At 34.7% G+C, this 22950-nt stretch overlaps 1 protein-coding gene across 3 annotated transcripts in view; it reads left to right on the top strand.

Moving 5' to 3' along the window:
- Positions 1-22950, top strand: part of GRIA2 (glutamate ionotropic receptor AMPA type subunit 2) — a 135294-nt gene that overhangs the window by 106883 nt on the left and 5461 nt on the right. For all 3 annotated transcript variants that reach the window (XM_056119182.1, XM_056119183.1, XM_056119181.1), the window contains exons 8-12: positions 245-349; positions 1177-1287; positions 2694-2900; positions 3393-3763; positions 8770-8968. In XM_056119182.1, coding sequence (XP_055975157.1) covers positions 245-349; positions 1177-1287; positions 2694-2900; positions 3393-3763; positions 8770-8968 — 993 coding nt within the window. The remainder of the gene's footprint in view (positions 1-244; positions 350-1176; positions 1288-2693; positions 2901-3392; positions 3764-8769; positions 8969-22950) is intronic.

Genomic DNA, 22950 nt, shown 5'->3' with positions numbered 1-22950 from the left:
GAACACTGCCCAAGGTGTTCTTTTGTTGTTGTTGTTGTTCCTGCTGAATTAACGATCCTTGTTTTATTCCTTATGTTTTCTATAAAGGGAATATTGCAAAATTAAGCAAGATAGGCTGAAGAATTAAACGAAACTCTCATAATAATAGTTTCTTGACTTGATCCTTAATGAGAATAACCTATACTATTTGCTTTTTCAGTCGAAATAGATTGGTAACTGCATACTTTTACTATTTCTTCATTAGGTTCAGGTTGAAGGTCTTTCAGGAAATATCAAGTTTGACCAGAATGGAAAAAGAATCAACTATACAATTAACATTATGGAACTCAAAACCAATGGACCACGGAAGGTAACTCTTTAGTGATTTAAAGGCAGTTTTTTTCTATGTGAGGAGGCAATTAAGCCCACCTCCTAAATCACAGAGTTGAAGATTCTCACAGGTAGAGATCAGCAACTTTCAGAAGATCTGTGTTTGGATATTTTCCCCTGAATTAAATATATTCATTTTTAGTAACACTGTTCAAGAACTTCTAAATGGAGTTGCCATTATTTAGACTAACATACAGAAAGATATTAGTGAAAAGAAAACTATCATCTCAAAAGTTTAATTTTCAAGAGCTAAATCACGATGCAAAGAAAGTTTGTAGCTGTTGAACTCGGTCTTTCTTTTAACTGTTATGGCCAAAATGTCGTTTTTTTTTGGCTTTTATTTTTATTTCTGTGTGATGATGCCCAAATTACCCTTTGAGACCTTTGAAAGTGAACATGAAGGCTGGGAGATAACAAAGTAGATATGGTTGTGCCTTGCATGCAGATATTCTGGTCCAAATCTCTGACATTGCATATGAAGACTGCCAGGAATGATCCTTGAACACAAAGTCAAGAGTAATTCCAGAGTGCTGCCAGGTTTGGTCCAAAAGGCAAAAAGAAAAAAAATATATATATATATGAAAGTGAATATGATGAGACAGATTATTTTTAAGAATTGTTTTTTGTCATTTTGTGTTTTAGTTTCTTCTATTAAAATGTTTAGATGCGAAAGACATATATCTGTTTAAAAGAAGTCCAGTTAATGAAGGTGTAATTTTAAATGAGATGTTGGTTTGAAGTTTATGAAATGCTTTCCTAATAAAATGGTCATTTATTCATGTGTCTCTTTTCTATAAACATTTGCAGATTGGATACTGGAGTGAAATGGACAAAATGGTCGTGACCCTGACTGAGCTCCCTTCTGGCAATGATACCTCTGGGCTTGAAAATAAGACTGTTGTTGTCACTACAATTTTGGTAATCTGCTACATATGTCTATATTTACTTTAATTTTTCTTATGAAACATATTTTACCATCAGAGGAACTATTTATTTTTTATTACAGTAACTTACATAGTGCTGCTTTTGTACAGTTTTCCTTTCCAAATATTTACTCTCTCAAAAGGAATGCACACAGTCTAGCTAAAGCATTAAAAATTTAAAAGAATATCCACAGCTCTCTTCAAGACTGAAATTAAGCTTGACAAATGATGATATTCACAAACTCCTTCAAACTCAAATGAATCATAAGGGAAGGTCTTAAAGAATATTCCTTTCCACTCCTCCCTATGTCTGAGTAGACATCATCTTTACCTTGTTAGCTTCATTATGTCAACTTCTTTTCACAGTAAAAGTGAAGACCTAAACAAGAATGGTCTCCATTCCCACTTACCTTTCACAGATGGTTGATATTTAGCTGATACTAAATGTTCTGAATGAGTGAGGAAACATCGATCTAGATTTTGAACAGCTATGTTTGGGATGACTCTAAGGGAGATGTGGATCCCAGAGCAAAATGTAAAATTAAAGAGGAAATTTGGTTCACAAATCTGACAAAATGATTGTGTTTTGTTTCTTTTGCTAAATGGTGAGGTAGTGAACAAGTCTGTAGTATTCATTATTGCCACAAAATTCAGAAGAAAATATAAGTATGTGGATAAGGGATTCAGATTTTAAAGGCATTGGAAGATATTGGGATTTGTATTTAGTTAGTGCAAGTTAGATATTTTAGGCTATCTCACTTTGATCCCAAATAGCCTCAGAGAAATTTGGGCTGTGCTGAATAATTTTTTTATGCTTCTTCTTTCTATATTTACAGGGGAAAGCTACTCTCTGGTTATCCTTGTAGTATCATTCTATGATATTATATCTCATAGATGAAATGAGGCCTGGAGTCTGAGAGGACAGACTCAGTACATCACAATGGCAATGGTTCAGTCTGTGTCACTGGTCATCACCCTGATTTCCACAAGATCTTATTCTGGATGCAGCGATGACATAGGGTTTTTTGGGTGAATCCTAGTTCTTGGAGTTATATAGTTAACCTAAAATAAGTGGATGGTGAATCCAGACATTAATAAAAACAGTGCTGAACAATGTTCCTTTTTAGGAATTATAGACTGAGAAAGGGACTTTCCAACACTTTCTGCTATTGATTCTCATTTTTACTCTTGTCTACCAAGGTATAAGCCATGCTCCTGAAATATAATGCTAGACATTTGATGATATAGTGTCAGAAATATCATAACTCATTTTCCTACTAATATGTTCACTATGTATATTGACTGTCTCTCAATATCAGTTAGTGATTAACCAGGATACTTAAATCCATGAGAGTAACATAACCATTTAATCAACTTACTGCACAATTTTTTTTGGTACAGGAATCGCCATATGTAATGATGAAGAAAAATCATGAAATGCTTGAAGGCAATGAGCGCTATGAGGGTTACTGTGTTGATTTAGCTGCAGAAATTGCCAAACATTGTGGATTCAAGTACAAATTGACGATTGTTGGGGATGGCAAGTATGGGGCCAGGGATGCAGACACGAAAATTTGGAATGGGATGGTTGGAGAACTTGTATATGGGGTAAGTATATTTCTTCTCCTAGGAAAAATTCATGTTTTTTACAGATACTATCTCTTCTTTTAAAGTACTTATGTTCGAACCTGTTTATTTCACATATTGCTTTGAAACTATCACCTTATTTACTTATGGACATTGAAGATTAAGGCCGAAGTCAGAAGAGAATATGCAAATAAATTGAGACAGGAATTTCATTTATATGAAATAAATATGCAAATTTTTAAAATCTGTAAAAGAAATCTAGAAGTAGAAATGATGCATTTAGGTAATGTTCATAATCAAGTCATATAATTGTACTACGTGTTTATGTACAAAGGGGACTTTTAAAGGAAAATTAATTTTTGTTTTTACTTTACTAGCATTTTGTCTACCAGGGGCGTAATTATGACAGGTTTTCCTAATTTCCTTCCCTTTCCTCTTGAACTGATGACAAAACCATGATTCTTTACTAACCATAACTCCAAGTACTATTACTTTGCTTTATTTCCCTCACAGAAAGCTGATATTGCAATTGCTCCGTTAACGATTACCCTTGTGAGAGAAGAAGTGATCGACTTCTCAAAGCCCTTTATGAGCCTCGGGATATCTATCATGATCAAGAAGCCTCAGAAGTCCAAACCAGGAGTGTTTTCATTTCTTGATCCTTTAGCCTATGAGATCTGGATGTGCATTGTTTTTGCCTACATTGGGGTCAGTGTAGTTTTATTCCTGGTCAGCAGATTTAGCCCCTACGAGTGGCACACTGAGGAGTTTGAAGATGGAAGAGAAACACAAACTAGTGAATCAACTAATGAATTTGGGATTTTTAATAGTCTCTGGTTTTCCTTGGGTGCCTTTATGCAGCAAGGATGCGATATTTCGCCAAGGTTGGTTACTCGCCTGCTTCAACTTTGTGCATTTTAGGTCTCCAGTAGACGTTCATGGTGTTTATAAATTCACTCTAAAGAATTTACCAGCTGCTGATCTCCTGTCCTGGCAGTTTAAGATGCTTAAGGACAGATTTTTTTATAATCAGCATAAGACTGTGAAATATTTGAGCAATGTTCTTTGAATATTGGTCATATATTTACCTGGTGAAATTGTACACACCATGGAGAGGCTATAAAATGCATAAGGTTCCTATCATTCCATGCCTTCTTGGAGGGGTACCGTGTTTTTGCTGCATATTCTCATTTTACAGTCATCTGTGAATCATTCCACAGACCTGTATATGGGAAAATGGGCAACATTTCATATTAACAATAAAAACAGCAACTTGCTTACAAAACTTCATTGGCACACACCTCATCTCTTTTATTTTCTCATTGTTGTCTCATGGAAAATGATGTGGGAGAAATTATCAAAAAGAAGTAATGTAATGTTGCTGAACTATAAAGGGGTATATAATGGGATATAAACCATATATCTAGTAATACACTTTTGTGTAATCATGATGGTTGATTCAAAAATGCTTATGTCATATAAAATGATAATATATCATAGAACAAATTCATACATCTCTATTCTCATCATATGTCAGTTCCTCAATTAAAATGCCTTCTTACAATGACTGTATCAGAGACACACATTGCACTTTTCTTGTTATAGACATGCTTGAAGAAGAAGAAAGCCAAACATGACTTTTCATATAAAACATACTTTTCTGTGCTGGTTAACTAGTTGGTCAGAGCATAGTGCTGATAAGACTTTTTAATATTGTTACTGCTTTTACATTTAAGACTAAATACTATTTATATGGCAATATATATTGTTTGTATGAAGTAGTTTCCTTGAATTTTAAAGAATATTTTAGTAGCTAGTGAAGATAGTGGCTTTTCAATACCATATTATTAATTGTCAGTTTCTTGCATACATTGGGAGATAATTTTTTAAAACTACATAAAAAACACAATACTTGCATATTTTTCTATTTGCTCCACCCAGATTCAATAAAGTTAATACATCATATAAGGAGGAATTACCAATGGCTTGCTTCTGTGATACTAGATCATGATTTTTTTAAGTATATGGATCTAAACAGAATAGTTCCACCAATCCTATCAGGTTATTGTGTAGAACTGAATATTAAAATATAGTTTAGACAATCTCATAAAAAATATGGGTTATAGTTATAGATTTAGACCTGGTGTATATAAATAGTGTAAGCCCTAGCCTCTTGCTGTAGAGACATTTCAAAATAAGAATGAAATTCTTCATCTTGAGTAGAAGTCTACTGAAGTAGATACAATGTTAACCAAACCTTAAGATATAGGGCTGTAATTATTAGTAGGGATTTTCTTAAATATGTAATTATCATATGGGTGCGTAAGCCCTGAATAAGTAAGAAACAGTATATGGGAGTCCCTTATGAATTATGGAATATTGATCTGTATTCCCCTAGATGTATGCTCGGTTTTCTTTTCCCTGTTCTTGGTGCTTTGTGGCCTCGAAGTGATGTATTTTATTAACCCGTGCTTACCAAGTGCACAAAAAACTTAAGGGCATTTTCAAGAGCAAATTTGCACATAGAATAGTCTGTGATATCAAGTCTATAACACAGACAAATTCTAAATTTCCACAATCTTAAATTCTAAGATGACCTGTTCTCTGGGCGTTTGATTTTATCCAGGGTCATGACTTACTATGCAAAATGGAATATAAAGTATTTCCTAGTAAAATAGATTTTAGGTTTGTTGTTAATTTGTGGTTTTTGCAGACAAGGGTGAGGCACTGGCAAGTGTCAGGCAATTGGGCCTGCGAGGTCTATATCTGGGCTCCGAGATATAATGCTGCTGTGATATTAGGGTACCCTTGTCACCCCAACATATCTGAGGGGCCTCCAAGATCACACTTGGCAATGCTTTCGGATCTCTTGGTCTTCATGCAGCAATACTCAGAGAAAAATGCTGTACCAAGAGATTGCCATAACTGCTGTACTATTTCGGAGCCCCACTTTTATACTGCTCAAAGATATAGAAGAACCAAATTCATTTATTTAAAGAAAATAAGGTATCTGTGTTTTTTATGGAATCTACTCTATAGTCTGGGCTGGAGCAATAGCACAGCGGGTAAGACATTTGCTTTGCACGTGGCTGAACCGAGTTTGATTCCTCCACCCCTCTCTGAGAGTCCAGCAAGCGACCGAGAGTATCTTGCCCACATGGCAAAGTCTGGCAAAGTCCCCATTACGTATTTGATATTACAAAAACAGTAACGCCAAGTCTCACAATTTATTCTGAGACATTACTGGTGCCTGCTCGAGCAAATTGATGAACAATGGTAGGACAGTGCTACAGTGCTATAGTCTGAAAATTTTAATGAATTTTTTTAAATATGAGGCAACAATTTATCATTATGAAAGAATGAAATAATAGTTACTCCAGTTTAGAAAAGTAAAGTAGAATAGTTGAGTAAATGAATAAGTAATTGAATACAATGAATTTTTGAAATGCACAGATCACTTTAGAGATACTCTATTTTATTTATTTATTCATTGATTCTTTTGAGCATCACACCCTGTGATGCTCAGGCTTACTTTTGGCTCTTCACTTAAAAGCCACTCCTGACGGTGCTCAAGGGACAATATAAGACAGCAGGGATCAAATTCAGGTTGGTCACATGCCAGACAAGTGCCCAACCAGTTATATTACTCTCTACCTCGAAAGGTGCTCTTTAAATAATTTAAAATTTTAAAATATCAATAATTTAAATTTAGATTATTTAAAAGTTTATTAAATTTAAATAATTTCTAAAATTTTTCTATTTCCAAGAAAAATATTATGTAGAACTATATTGCTAATATTAGTGGAACATAGTTAAATGTCAATATAAATGACTGTTGAACTAAACTGATGATTTGTCTATTGTTATGTTTATTTTTATTCATTTATACTTCATTTATAATTTTAAAAACTTAGTTTTTGGTTTTGGAATGACACCTGGAGGTGCTCAGAGCTTACTCCTATCTCCATGTGTCAGGGATTACTCCTGACAAGCTTTGCAGACCATGTGGTGTCCAAGGAATTGAACATGGGTTTGCTGTGTGCAAGGCAAACACCTAGCTGCAGTACTACTGCTTTAGCCCCTGTAGTTAAGCCTGTAGTTAATTTTCCAGAAACTTTCAACAACATTAGTGATGCTTTAAAAACACAAATAAATAATACATAACTAAGATTATTCTAATTTTAATGATGGATACGTGCAGTGTTTTTTTTGGTGGGGGGTTCAGATAATTTAAATAAATTAGTACCTTTAATCTCATTAAATCTAATTTAAGCACTTCAATAAAGAACAACTAATACTTTTAACTGTTTATTTTACAACTGGAAAAGAATGACCTATAAAATGAATTTCAACCTTATGACCAATTAACATGCAATGTATAGTGTCAAAAAAAATTACTGTGTAATCAGTTTTTGTTTGGAGGAATTTTAAGAGTCAAGTATTGAAACCCTTCTTAAAAACAGGGAGTACGTTAAATAATTATGCTTTACGTTGATTTGTATAAAGAATAAACACTTTAAGAGTAGCTTTATATACATGATTTTCTAAACTTTAATGTATATAATATCTTATTCAGAATATTGGTGAGAAGCATTTAACTTTTTCTAACCTTATGATTTATTTAATGTTTCGCATTTCCTAGAGACCATGATGAATCCTTTTAATTTTATTTTTGTTTCTCCTCTCTCTCTTTCTCTCTCTCTCTTTCCTCTCTTTAATTTAGGAACAAATATTATTTTAATTATAAATAATTGCTTTTATATTATCTTCTACCTTTTCTCTAAACTGATTAAATCATTTACTTTATAGATTTTACCAGTAATTTGATAGAATGCCTGTAGAAAATATTTTTCATACCATAAACAAAACTAAGTTAGGCAATAAAATGATTAATTTTTGTGTTTTAAATTTTTAGATGTACAACCTGTTCAGTCTAAAAAGTCTAATTGTTAGATATAGCAAAATCATTAAAAAATGAAAGACGTTATCTTGCTTTTTAATTATTCAAATGTCTACATTATACATTAAGTTTTTAAAAATAACACTAAATATTTCTGTATCTATGTGTATATTTACCTGCATATTATTTAAAGTAAGTTACTGGGAATCAAGTTTATAAAAAGTATGGTACAATAAACTTTTGTTAGGAAGATGTTGTTTTAGATTATTTCAGAAATTTAAGTCTTTCTCATTTGTTTTCTTTATTTTTTATTAAGCAGAAGGCAAAGAAACAAGGCCATAGCAGTTCAAGCTCCAACACGTATTTTTTTTAATCATTAAGAAATATAGTTTGTGTCACACCTTCGTAATGTTATATTTTCTCTTCTCCTGCACCTTTTATAAATATTTACTTTTACACACACACACACACACATACACACACAACTAGTGAAATTGTTTCACTTCATTGACTCAAGTAGGGAGGATATCTTCAATGCTTAAGCTACATCTCTGATGCAAACAATTTTTTAAATATTTTCTTGTTTTTGTCAACATCTTTCTGAGTTTTGTTGATGATTTTATGTTCTTTTGGTCATCCTATATTACCATTGGATAAGGTAGTTGTATACTGGATGAATTATTTGCTGCATATTTCTTGAAATTGTCTTGTTAATGGAATATCATGCCATATATAAATGATTTGTGAATTAAAATTCTGAAACAATCACAGGTACCTGATCTTTTGACTTCTGGGTATGTTATCAGTTATAATTAAGTGTGCTCCATACCCAGAATGGTACAAAATTTCTAATTTATGAACTAGCAGATATGTCAAAATGTTTTGTGTTAAATATTCCCATAGAAGTCAATATTTGCATAGTACTGTTAACTTGTTTTTCTATTAGGTCATTCATTTCACTTTACAAATCCATTTCATACTTGTTATTAGATCCCTCTCTGGGCGCATTGTTGGAGGTGTATGGTGGTTCTTTACCCTGATCATAATCTCCTCCTACACGGCTAACTTAGCTGCCTTCCTGACTGTAGAGAGGATGGTGTCTCCCATCGAAAGTGCTGAGGATCTTTCTAAGCAAACAGAAATTGCTTATGGAACATTAGATTCTGGCTCGACTAAAGAGTTTTTCAGGGTAAGAGATATTCTTTAAAATTTCTGAGCTTGTTCTAAAATTTTAACTTTTATGAATTTTGCCCCCACTCCTGCTCTCATCCCCTCCTGTGGTCTATACAGAGGTAGGTATTTCTCAATCTGTCTCTTTTTCTGATACTGGTCTTCCCTTATTCCCCATTTTCCCTATCCCTTGTTCCATCTTCTCTATTTCTGGATTCTTATTTCCTCACTAGAAAAATACAGTAAAGAATGTTCAGTTTAATTAAAATCAATTGTCTCTTGGGAACAAAATTGAAACAAAATATAATTTAAAAATGCTTATATTTGTTAAGCAAAAGCAACTGCTTTTAAATTTTAATTTATATTTTTATTTTTTCAATTAAGTGAGGTCCTATGATTTATAGTACTATTAATGCTTTCTCATGAATTAATTCCAACATAACACTAATGAACAGTGTATCTACTCTTTTTTTACATTATTTTAAGTGAATATTACCATCTATCTTCCATATTTACAGTGAAAGACTCACACTACAAAAAAATTTTCAACTCTCTGTTAGAAAAATTTTATGTTTAGATATAAAACTTACGAAATTTTATAAAAACTAAGACAAAGCTGACAAAGGTTTTGTAGTTTCCAAATTTTATAAATGGAGCCATATTTGTGTGTTCTTTAAATACAAAAACTGTGAACTTATAGCCTCCATTTATAGGGCAAGTCCAAGAATCTAATGTTGTTATAATTTACTTTCACTTTACTCTTTATGTAATAATTGATTCCATTAAAATACTTCAGAGGATCTGATTTATATAGATCTTTAGTGGTATACATTTGCCATGATAATCTGTGATAATATCTGCCCGTATCTTAGTTCAAGACATAATTTACTGTCTTAAATTTACTCCAGAATTAAGACTAGGACCTTTATCGAACAATTGCTGAGTTGTAGGTTATAATTTTAAGACTTCCTTATGCTCTATTTTCTCTGGCATCTCTTTTGCCAAATGATTTCAGCTATGAAATTATCTGGATAGAATGAAAAAATGGCAAGGCAGACCACAGCTGATACAGATAATAACTTGGATGTGAATGGGCATTGCTAAACTGATGATTTCAATTAAGTACCAAGATTTATGTGCAGAAGTGGAATCTATTTACTAACAGACTCCTCAGCTTGAATGCTGTTCTAAGCAGGGTGTTGCAATACGTTTGTGGTACTAATGGCATCCTGAACATATTTGTATTATGTAGGCAATACATCACAGAGCACTAGCTTGATCATTACAATAGATCTATTATATGACATGGTTCTTACTAATATATCTGAAAATGTGTTTGTATTTGTACCCAAATGCTGTATTCTAATTAGTGTACTTTATTAAAATTCTTCCCTCTGAGAGTAAATGTGTTTTATAAGATATGAAGGAAATTGTTACTTAAGGTTTACTTAATATTATTTCTCATTTTTAAATAAATTTGAATGGATTCTCGATACTCTCTTCCAGGTAAGTATGTGACTGTTGAGAGTTCTTTTTATGCTGCTAGATAATAGTATCAACCCCACTGTACATTCACATTCGAGAGCCTTTTCAGCTACCTTAATTCAGACACTTATAGAAACATATGTCTTAATCACCAAGATGCCAAGAATTCATGGTCAGTGAATTCAAATTCACTATTAGACAAAGTGAGAGAGCTACATCATACAACGATAAAGCACACTGCCAATTTTGTGTTCCACTGCAATAAGTCCATGGAGATGTTATAATAATAATATGCAGAATGACATGATAGTATGTAATGTATCATATACTATGCACTTAGCATTGCCGGTCTAAGGTCGCAAGCTTACTTTCCTTAGAGACCTGCAAATTTCTAAGTAGAGTTCCCCAAAGCGATCTCATTCTCTGTCTTTTTGACCCTCACAGTGTTTCTGTCTGATAGTCAGGGTAATGAGTTTTGTCTGCATGCTATGCATTGTTAAACTGAAGTTTGGATAAATGTAGGCATTTGAGTAAACTCAAGCTTTGCAATGTGCCGAATCCTTTTACTCCTAAATGGTATTTTTGGTTCACAGAACAGGTTTCTGTCTTTTAATCACTGTTTCATGTTTTGTTTTGTTTTTTTGTTCACATCCATGTTTGCTTATATAATGTTAGAGCTTTAGTAATGGCAGAAATTCAGGCATGGCTTTCCAATTATTTTCAAGGCAAATTCTTCTCAATGTGCCTTGAAAATAAGAGGTTAATAAACAGAAATTGCAGTGCATGGCTTTTTAATCAGCTTCTCCTTCGAGGGAGACAGAAGGGTCTGGACTAAAAAGGTCATTAAAATCCTTACAATTTATTCTGTTTCTATCAATGAAGAGAAGTAATGAAAAGATACTTATGCCTTCCAAGTAAATTGGAATGAACCCAGTTAATTCTAGCATTGAAGTATATGACATGGTTACAGTTTGCCACATGAAAGGCAAACACCCTATCCTCTGTACTATCACTCCAGCCCCCATGATGCCACTTTTGAGGGCATTATTTTCATTTCTCCCCCCCAAGATGTTTTCTGGGATTCTGTGGCTTTCTAACTGTAGCATCAAGTATTTGTTTCAAAAAAATGAAATTTTTAAAGATGCCGCTAAATTATCAGTCATTCTGATTAATTTTGCTAGCCATATTCACATTTGGTATTTGGGTACCATGATCATGTTTGTTTTTTTTTTTCTTTTTGGGTCACCCAGCAATGCACAGGAATTATTCCTGGCTTTGTACTCAGGAATTACTCCTGGCAGTGCTTGGAGGACCATATGGGATGCTGGGATTCAAACCTGGGTTGTCCACGTGAAAGGCAAATGGCCTACCCTCTGTACTATCGCTCCAACCCCCATGATCACACTTTTGAGGGCATTATTTTCATTTCTCCCTCCCCAAGATGTTTTCTGGGATTCTGTGGCTTTCTAACTGTAGCATCAAGTTCTATTCCCTCTCACATACAATTCTTTGCGTGACAGTGCTTCCCAAACAGTTGATTCTATCCACCATTTGGGGGTACTGCAATCATCCAATGAGATCGTAGTTTCTATGCAGTTGTTGCAGGAAGGAGTAGAGGATGGTGGCTTGCATTGCCATTGCTTCCTTTCAAAATATAGATTTCCAGGGGTAAGTTGAGCGATTTTTTTTCCTGAAAAGGGGTAGAATATCACGAAAGCATTCATTTGAACTTCTGCAATAATATATAGACTTAGAATTACAGATTCTCTTTAGAAAAAGTGTATCTCCAAATAAGGGTCATTTGAAATCCTCTGAAAAGGTGAAGTTTATATCTGTAGTTTGTGAAAGCAAAACTGTCGTTAACTCTTAGTAACATTTTTCCTCACAAATTCTCGAGTATGTACTGGTTAACATAGTCTAGTTGAATATCTAGACTTCTGGCAAGAGGTATCATTCCTAGTGTTTGTATATTCTCCATACATAGTGGTTCTTCATGACCTACTAGCTCTGGGAACAAATAGGAGTTGCTATAAGGAGAATTCTGGATCCAGTGAGGGGTTGTGAATACAGCAACATGCCTTGCTATTGCGAAACCCTGGGTTTGATACCTAGCTTGGGCAAGGACTGGGCTGGGGGTGGAGGGGCGTAAACAAACCAGGACTGAATAAAACCTAGTAGAATTATTAACATGTTTTCTAGTCTACCAGAAAAAAAGTTTAGGAATGGAGTGGGCTGTAACTGAACTAAAGACACTTTTTGTACCCTTATTCTCTGGCCATCTGTCATGCTTACATACAGATCCCAAACAGCTATCACATGAGAAAGAAAAAACTTCACCATTTTTGCCATTGGTTAATATTTTTTTGAGTCAATCTTTGTTCATAGATGTGAAATAAGTTTTGAGGCTATGATGTTATCACATCCAACCCACCTCCGAAGTACTACTAGCCCTCTACCAGAGTTTATAGGGTCCTTCCCACACCTCACTTTTGTGATCTCAATTTTTCTCCTTAGAGTCTGATTTCATTTGACAATGCCAGCTCCCTTGTTTCCATTATATGTGAGTGAGATCATTCTTTCTTGTATTTTTCCTTCTTATTAATTTTGTTTAATACCTTTTAGCCCCATCCTTGTTTCAAGCAAACTGAAAAAGTGCATCTTTTCTCACAGGTGTAAAAAGATTGTGTGTATGATATATGCACAATTTCATTATCTATTTGTCTGTTGTTAATGAGGGTTACTACTAATATTTAAAGTTTTAATAGTTATTGTATACTTCCTAATGTGCTTTTATTGAACTTTAAAATAGATTTTCATGTATTTTAGAGTGATCTATTTTGTATCAGTATTGCACTAATGGCTCAGTTTAAATTTGAAGTGTTTTGTTTTATATTTTAGGTAAATAAAATTTAATCATAAAGTATTTTTTGTCACTGTCATCTTAGTGAAGTCAGTGCATTAGTTTTAGAATTCCAGTTGAGCCTACATTGTTTCAAACAAAACATCCCTATTGCTATTTGGTGATAATCAGTAAATAAAAAGAATGAAACATCAACCATACTGTTGATGACTAACATCATATATTTTCATAAAGCTTTTTAATTGTATAAATTATAGATGGTACAAAAGTTTCTTGCATTAAAGAATTAGTGTTCTTTTCTACATATTGTAAGATCAAATATGTGATTCACTATATAATAATGACAAAGGCAAATAACTATAATAACTTAGATTATCCTTTTTAGGTCAACAACTTCTTCTCTTGTATAAGATGTGCCTTTATTTGGAGAAAATATTTGGTAGAAAATATGTAGCTACCAAGAAGTATGATTTAAAAAAGGAAAGATCAGGAATCTTCATTTTTTATGTTTTTTGTTTGTTTTTTTATAGAACCCATGCATTGATTTTCAAAACTGAATGATAAAATCTGATATATTTTAGAACTGGTGACAGCCTCTAATTATAATACCACTGTAGCATACCTATAATTAAGAAATATTAGACTTGCAATCATTATTCACTATTTTGGACCTTTATCTCTTGATAATTTATTCTCCTGATATAAAAGGATAAATATTAAACTGGATGAGTTTTAGTAGAAATTGACTCCACAGGACCTATGTATGTTATGTTTGTGTAGAAAATTAGATTTTTGTTTAAAAACAAAAGTAGAATTAAACCTATCATTGGTCTGTCCATCTGTGAAAAATAAGTACTAATTTTCAGAGAGGAAGTGCTTCTCATACCTATCATAAATCTGTCATATCATATTCTGTTTATTTCCTCTGGTTCTCTTCTCAGAGAAAAGGAACAATGTGTATCTTCTGAAGAAGAATTCTATTTGATTTATGCTGACATTGAAAGAAACAACCCTAAGACATTTTCAAAATTAATACATTTCCCTTCTCATATAATGAAAGTTAATTATTCTGTTCTCCCAGAACAATGTAATCTAACAATCCATAAAACAATACTGTTGATAACTAACATCATAGATTTTTCACAAAGTTTTTTAATTGTATAAAATAGAGATAGACAGTACTGAAGTTTCTTGCACTAGTTTAAGAATTAGTTTTCCTTTTATATAGAATGGCTGGAGCTATAGCTCAGGGGGTAAGGCGCTTGCCTTGCACGCGGCCGACATGGGTTCGATTCCTCCACCCCTCTCAGAGAGCCTAGCAAGCTACCAAGAGTATCTCGTCTGCACGGCAAAGCCTGGCAAGCTCCCCGTGATGTATTCAATATGCCAAAAACAGTAACAATAAGTCTCACAATTTGTTGTGAGACATTACTGTTGCCCGCTCAAGCATTGCCCGTTTTAGGTCAACAGCTTCTTTCCTTGTATGTGCCTATTTATAATTTTCATTTAAAATATTGATTGGGCACACATGTCTGTTCTGGAGTCACCCACATCCCAGCTTGGGAGGCTTCTAGCCCCCGAGAGAAGTCTGTGTTCTCCCTTGAATACAGTACTTTCTCTCTTCCTGTGTGTCCTTACTCATATGACCTATATGAAACTGTTTTGTTAAAAAATTAAAAATTGATTGCAATATTGTTAAAATGGTTGAGCCATTATAATAGCCTCCTTTGAGTTGCGTAAAGTGTATTTTCATTGAAGGTATATTTTGTTCTCTTTTTGACTTTTGTTTAGAAATAATAGGGTTTAATTTCTTCCTTGATATTTAGTAGAGTAGATTTTTAATTGATTTCATCATTTCTGGCATAACTAATGAGATCTCTGCCACTTTCCTATGTATTATTTATTTTGGTGCAGGTCTAATTATCCTTAAATTAGATTAATCCTCTAATTATATTCATGTATTTGTAAATATCTGAACATGTAGTTTCAACTTTCTATATATGAATATACACATATGTATCTTTCAAATAATTTGGAGTTAATGTGGGTAAACCATATATTTCTTGATTACTAATATCAAAACAATTACCTGTATAAAAATAGGCCCTTGCTAGATGTGAGCATATTTGTGTATAGCACTGTGTGACTATCACATAAGCCTGTGATGTTATAGTTAGCCAAATCCATTACAGATTTTTCTCTTTAGATTTTTGGGGAGCTTGATTAATGCATAACAATCTGCCTGCCAACAGTTAAGCATTTGCAAAACTTCCCAAAATGATCCAGGACAAATTGAAATCATTTCTTCTCTACTTGGCACTTTTTCTAACTTTGACATTTAAAATTTTTCCCATCATTCCACAAAACATCTGAAGACTGTATTATATTCTTAAAGAATTTAAGTACAGATTTAGCCTAGGCAGTCTGGAGAAAACTTGTGCTCAATAATTTTAGCTAAAGTAAGCTGTTTTAACAGTGTAGAAAAGGTCAGAATTTTAGAAGACTGTTGTCAATGTTTTACTTTAAAGTTACCAATAACTTTTAAGACCTTGTATATTTAAAGATCTTGCATAAAGGTCCTTAATTTGAAATAGAATAAATTTCACTCAGTGGTCCCCAAGTTTATAAGATTATAAAAAATTATATGAGAAATCATCAAAATGCTATGGCAGGGGAAAAGCAAGGGCTGTGTCTATTTTGTTGAATGGATGTGATTATGTGAAGTAGGAGATTCTTCCAGTGAAAATATCTGATTTTTATCATTATCCCTTTTCTATATTTATGCTGAGGAAATGTCAATCATTTCATTTAGACATTGTATTTTGTTTTGTTTTTTGGGTTGTTGATATTAATTTTCTCTTTGCTTTTTGGGGGGGACATGTGAGGTCACTCCTAGCAATTCTGTGACAAAAGAGGCTATGAATACAGGGTCCAGGTACCCTGACTATTCTTAGGGGCCTCTAGAGCTATATCCAACAATGTTCTGGAAAACATGTGGTACAGCAGATTGAACTGATTTTGGATGCATGAAAGGCATTTTTCACACTTTATTTAACTACCATGGTTTACAAAGTCAGTCATGATCATTTGTTATAAGCATTTAATATTCCATTTACTATATCAGTCCCACCTCCACTCTCACCTTCCCTCCATCTTTGTCTCAATTTTCCCAAGCACTCCTCAAACCTGCCCCCATAGAAGGCCCAGAATAATTTATTTTAGATTTCTTGTCATCACTAAATGGCTAAACAGAACGATGGAAAAAATGTTTCCGTAGAAGAAAACTTGTGAAAATTGTTGCATCTCACCATGAGATATTTTCTGGGGTGGGGGGAGGGGGGTTTCCCAAGCTGTCAATGCAAGTTAAACCTTCTGAGTTAATGTTTTTGTGAGTCAAGATTGGTTGATATTACACCCCATCCAGTCTGATGTGCTACTACTAGGATGTCAGTATTATAGGGTTTGGTGATGTCGCTCCTGAAAATCAAGAATATTTAACTGGGATGTCTGATGAGAGGAGTGGTGTCAGCTTTGGGCATGAGAGCGGCTGCTGGGGAGTTGGTAGGGCAGGAGATTTGCCCACCCTCCTCATGAAATTCCCCCCCCCCCCCCAAACACTCAGCAGGAACTGGGTACCCAAGAAATTTTGCCAGCTAGTTCGTCTCTCGAGATTTATTTATGAGTCTGGAACCAGGCCCATAGATGAGTGTATATGGCATTGGTGGTGGGACGTGGGTGTCTACACTCTTTATGGCCTCAATATCATCCTTGCAAGACAAAAGGGAAATGAGGGTTCTTGTTATCCAGTGTATGGATAATTTAACTCTAATTAAATGACAGGAGGATTTCTATTATTGTCAACAACATTAAAGAAAACATGCTGCTTTTCACACTGCTATTCGATCATCAGTATAATTGTTCAAAGAAAAAAGGTTAAAATGGGAAAATAAAATAATTTGTCATCATTTCTTATATTAAAAATTTACAATGGCTCTTTGGATATCACAAAGATGAAAATTGACATAAAGATATATAGGCACATTCAATAAAAAGTGTTTCACTTTTGTGTGTGTTTAAGTATAAGAATCATCTCTTTATGTATCTATTGAATGTTTCACATCAGTTGCCATGATATTTATCATATATACTTAGATACATAGATATACTCTATGGTCCTAACACTCTGTAGAGGGGAGACAGATTTGTGCAATGTTATTTAAGCTCTAAATACCTGTAAATAGTGTTGATGGAGAATTCTACAATAAGGCTTTTATTGTTTCAAAGAAAACTTGATACTAAAGTAATTTTGCAAGTGATTATTTCCAGTTAGAAGATTTTAAAAAGTCAATCAAGTCGATATAAAAAAATAAAACAGTACCAAGTATTTTCGGAGTCCTACATGATATTTAAACTTGTATTTAAAGGAACAAAGAAATTTTCAAAGGAATGATGCCAGCAAGATGGTAGAAAAGGAAATCCAAACCCTCCTTTCCCCTCCAGAGATACCATCTCAATGCCAACATTCCTTGTGAGAAATCCAGAAATTCGTTAAGAGGCTATTGTACACATGCAAGTGTGAAAACAGACTTGTTCATACCAATGAGGGAAACGTAGAACACTTAATATGCCCTTATTAAGTGTTACCCCTCCGACTGCTCCCCCCCCACCACACACACACCATGCATCAATCACCATTTCACCACACACGCAGATCAGAACATAGCAGAACTGTAAAACACCCACTCTTAATTTTCTTTTTAGCTGGAGACACAGAAGATGAGCCTAAACTGAATGTTCACAATTTGACTTCGCAGTGGAACTAGTTTCCTCCTTTTTTTTAAAATCTGAACATCATGGTTGGACATCAGACAGAACAAAGATAGCAACACGCTCTCTGCCATGATTGCCTCCACTCCTGCTCAGTGTGGGAGTGAACATGAAAAACAAAAAACAAAACTCCAACCTTGGGCTTACCGAGAAATAAAAGTTTAGTGCTTAAATCTAATGCTTTGGCTTTGAGGTGTCAGGACCTACCCAAGGAATTTTTTTGTTGTTGTCTTTTCTGTTCAGGTCACTGATGAGGCATGGTGTATGCAATATGCAAGGTGTCTGGGGCTGGGGAGAACAAAGCAGAACTGGAGAGCTTGCTGCTGGTCTGCAGACAGAATCCAGTTCAACATTGCAGCATTTGCTGGGACAAAAATGAGCAGAGGTGCATTCAACATCCTTTTGCGTAGTTGGGCTTGCCTAACAGACAGGCCTCTGCTTACCTGACATGAAGTGCTAATGGGTCCAAATATATATTCCGGAAGACCAAGGGTCACTTAGAATATGAGAACCAGTATCTTATGTCACCTCCAGAAAACCTGAAGCTGTAGAAGCTGTAGAGAGACACTAAATGAGCTATATATTGCAAATCTGTGGGGTAAAAAGAACGGATATTTTACACATCAGTTCAAATTAGATGTGGCTATAGAAAAGGGCTGCAAGAAGTATGTGTTCTTTTTTTTAGAATACATAATTTATTATGTTGTATTTGATGGTTTTTTTTATTAGTGAGACATCCTGAGGTACAGTTGTAGACTTACAATTTTTTGTGCTTGGGTTTCAATTATACAATGATCAAATACCCATCCCTCCACCAGTGCCGATTTCCCACCACCACGGATCCCAGTATTCCTCCTACCCCCCAACCCCACCGTTCCACCAAGAAACTCCTAGAAACAATAGGCTTATATAGTAAAGTTGCAGGCTATAAAATCAATACACACAAGTCTATGGCTTTCCTATATTCAAATAGTGAAAGAGAAGAAAGTGACATGAAGAAAACAATCCCATTCACAATTGTGCCCCAGAAAATCAAGTACCTAGGAATCAGCTTAACTAAGGAAGTAAAGGACCTGTACAAAGAAAACTACAAAACACTACTTCAGGAAATAAAAGAGGACACGAGGAAATGGAAAAACATCCCCCTGTTCATGGATTGGGAGAATTAACATTGTCAAAATGGCAATACTTCGTGAAGCACTGTATAAATTCAATGCGATCCCTATTAGGATACCCATGACATTCTTCAAAGAAGTATGTGATCTTTAATTGGGCTGATTTGTGAAGAAATTCTCTACATGACGCTAGTCTAGAAGGAATGAGTGATGTGGATATTGGTTTTGTTTACTTTGTTTGTTTTGGTGGAACATCCCCAGGATGCTTAGAGCGATTGGGAGTCACTCCCAACATTTTGGCCAGTCAAGCAAATAGTTCAATGAGGGGTCATGTGTGGTGCCTTTTGGAGACTTTAGGATGTAGTATGTTGCCCAGGATCTGGATAGCTTGTCCTGACCACACTATTTATCATTTCTTACCATAGGTTGCACTCCTCTCCTTATCAAATGGTGTGGCATATTCCATTATAAAATTTTTAGTTCATTACATCATACTTACTGAAAACATTATTGTCCACCATTTGACTTACAGTTACAGTCCCTCTTGGCTTAAATGTCCTCAATATCAACAATAGCAATACTCTGTATCTTAATGATATTTACATTTGTTTCAAAGCAGTATTTTGATCTGAAGGTAGATGAAAATTAAAGTTGTAATGATTCCTAAAATATGACTTTACATCAAGTCAAACTGGTGCATTAGATAGGAAAACTGTTCATTAACTTTTTGTTTTACAATTTTTATATATCTTATTTTTATAAAGTAGTTCACAATAATTAATTGCAGATAATATTCAAACACCAATCCCACCACCGAGCACCTTCTCACCACAATAAGAGAGAAGTGTGTGAAGGTTGTTGTATTTCATTCTGGACTCATTTAGGCCAGTATATAAGAGAATACAAGCAAATATGTTGAAAACAAACAAATGTGTGCTACTTTTGGTATGTAAGTGGGCTAGAGTATAAGAGGTTGCATGGCAGTGAATGTGGCTGCATGCTCCAGGAAATTCTGCTCTCTTCCGAGAGCTTTAGTTTATAGTCTCTGGATCTTGGCCATTGGTTAGATTACATGGCATGCCTGGAAGGGTTGGGGGCAGATTTTGGGTGTGACTGCCAGGCTACTGGAAAACTGAGGAGCTGTGGGAGAAGGTCCAGTCCCGATTTTCGTGGACTTGGAGATCTCAGTCACGGGTCCCACATACCTGGATTTTTCTGCCAGTTTCCACTTGGGTGAAGCTTGTCTGAGTGTGTGGAGAATGGTCTTGAGCATGGCAGCGGTTGGGTACTGGAGTTTTTCAGCTGCCAGGGTTCTGCTCGGGGCAGGGAGGGAAACTCAACCCACCCCCCTCCAAAGTGCCTCAGTGAAGATAACCTGGTGTGGGATCAGGACATTCTGCCATTCTTTAACTATTTATTTTTATTTAGCATCACATCCATTCTCTTCCTTCAGTGACCAGAACTGACTAGGATTACATATGATGGCAATATACAATCTATTTTTATTTATGTGAAGTGGTAATAAAACATGTTAATGTTCATGCTTTTGGTATATAAAATTTATGACTTTTCACCACCACCAAATTGTCACATATGTGCTTTTTAAAAAAAATCAGTCTGGATTATCTGTTTTTCTTCTACTGTGCTCAAACATGCTGAAGTTTATGCCTTGCTTAGGAGTAATCATCATTTTCTGGCTCTCAACTTCAAAATCCACAAAAAGATACTAAGTTATACAAATCTATCAGTAATCAACTTAGACTTTTCTGACAATTGTTTAAATTTTATTTGGGTGTAGAATATTCAATTAGCATGCATAAATTATGAACCTAGCTTGTATGAGACATCATACTAGGAACCAAGCATCATAAAGTTAAAATTTCCCTACTTGGGATTGTAGTAGAGCTTTCAAACTCACAGATATATGTTCCCATTATGTCCATATGTTCCGTAGGAGGGAACATATCCATAGTAAGTATATTAATCTATGGTAAGAATTTTTTAAATTTGTTATGTCAAAAGGAGCATGGTTTATAAATGCAAATAAGTTAGCATTATTAGATTATATTATGTTTACAACTAATATATGCAGGCTGGAGCGATAGCACAGCAGGTAGGGTGTTTGGTTTGCATGCAGCCGACACGAACTCAATCCTCTATCCTTCTTGGAGAGCCCGACTTACTACTGAAAGTTTTCTACCCTCACAGCAGAGGCTGGCAAGCTCCCTATGGTGTATTCAATATGCCAAAAACAGTTAACAACAAGTCTTACAGTGGAGACGTTACTGGTGCCCGCTTGTGCAAATCAATGAACAATGGGAGAACAGTGCTACAGTGCTACTAATATATGAACTTTTAACAATCAGAGTGGAAGTATTATTTGAGGAGAGTATGCTGACTTCTCACATTAGGTCCATGGACTTGTTTCAGTCCATCAGTCTCTTCTGCAATGGAAACAGTGAAGAAACACACCCTAGGTTAAACAGTTGTCTGTTATGTAAAATATAAACTACAGCAATTCAAAAATACACCGTAGTTGACTTACTCTTAACCTTAGATTCCAGCAAAATAGAACATAATTAGATAGATAGATAAATGTCAATCAATAGATCGATAGATAGATTAGAGTTACATTATTTGCTAGAGTAGCATTCTAAGTCAGTTTGGGTCAACAGTGTTTCTCCTTATAATGAATTGATTTATCTTGCTTTTTCCAATATAGAGGTTAATTTTTTTTTAATTCCTTAGACTAGGAAGCAAAGGAACAAAAAGTTCCAGAGCCTCATAAATATCAAAAGAAAAAAAAATGAAAGATTTTCAATCTTCCATTGTAAACTTCTTTATAACAAAATAGGTTATTCAGAGTGAACTTCCAAAGAGGAACAAAAGTAACTTGAGAGAACTATGATTATAAAATACATATTCAAATGTATGACTTGCCAACTTGTTGTTCAGCAGTATTTTGTTCATTCTGAACCAAATATGAAGTGATTTTTGATGAATATACGTGATTTCACTGTATCATTGTCATCCCGTTGTTAGTCAATTTATTCGAGTGGGTGCCAGTAACATCTCTATTCGTCCCAGCCCTGAGATTTTAGCAGCCTCTCTTTACTCATCTTTCCCAACGAATGGAGCTCTTTCAGGGTCAGGGGAATAAGAACCGTTATAGTTACTGGCATATCAAATATGCCACGTTTTTGGCATATCAAATATGCCAAAATGGTTAGCTTGCCAGGCTCTGCCCACGTGGGCAGAATACTCTCAGTAGCTTGCTGAGCACTCCGAGAGGCATATGTGTGTGTGTGTGTGTGTGTGTGTGTGTGTGTGTGTGTGTGTATTTCTCTCTATGATATGTTGCCTATTGTCTGAACTCCATCAAACGTAGTGTGGTAATTATAGACAATGGGTAGGAAGTGTCCTATGATGTGTAGGGAAAAAGTGGCCTGGAGCGTAGCAGTGGTTGGGTAGTGGAGGTCAGCTGCCAGGGCGGGGAGGGCTCTCGCCTGCCTCCCTCTGGGGCACCCTGAGTGGAAACAGCCTGGCACAGAGTCTCGATTTGATATATTTATTTCTAAACATTAAATATGTCTTCAATTCTATTATAATTACTACACTATCATATCTTTCACTTATAAGTATGTTGTCTTCTTCAGTTTATATGGAAATAAAATTTTTTTAGTATTTCAAAATAAAGTTCACAATAAAAAATTT

This window comes from Sorex fumeus, unplaced genomic scaffold (assembly GCF_029834395.1).
Source record: "Sorex fumeus unplaced genomic scaffold, SorFum_2.1 ptg000039l, whole genome shotgun sequence".
Taxonomy (NCBI): domain Eukaryota; kingdom Metazoa; phylum Chordata; class Mammalia; order Eulipotyphla; family Soricidae; genus Sorex; species Sorex fumeus.
Note: the sequence above shows the minus strand (reverse complement) of the source record. Positions and strands in the feature narration are given on the sequence as shown.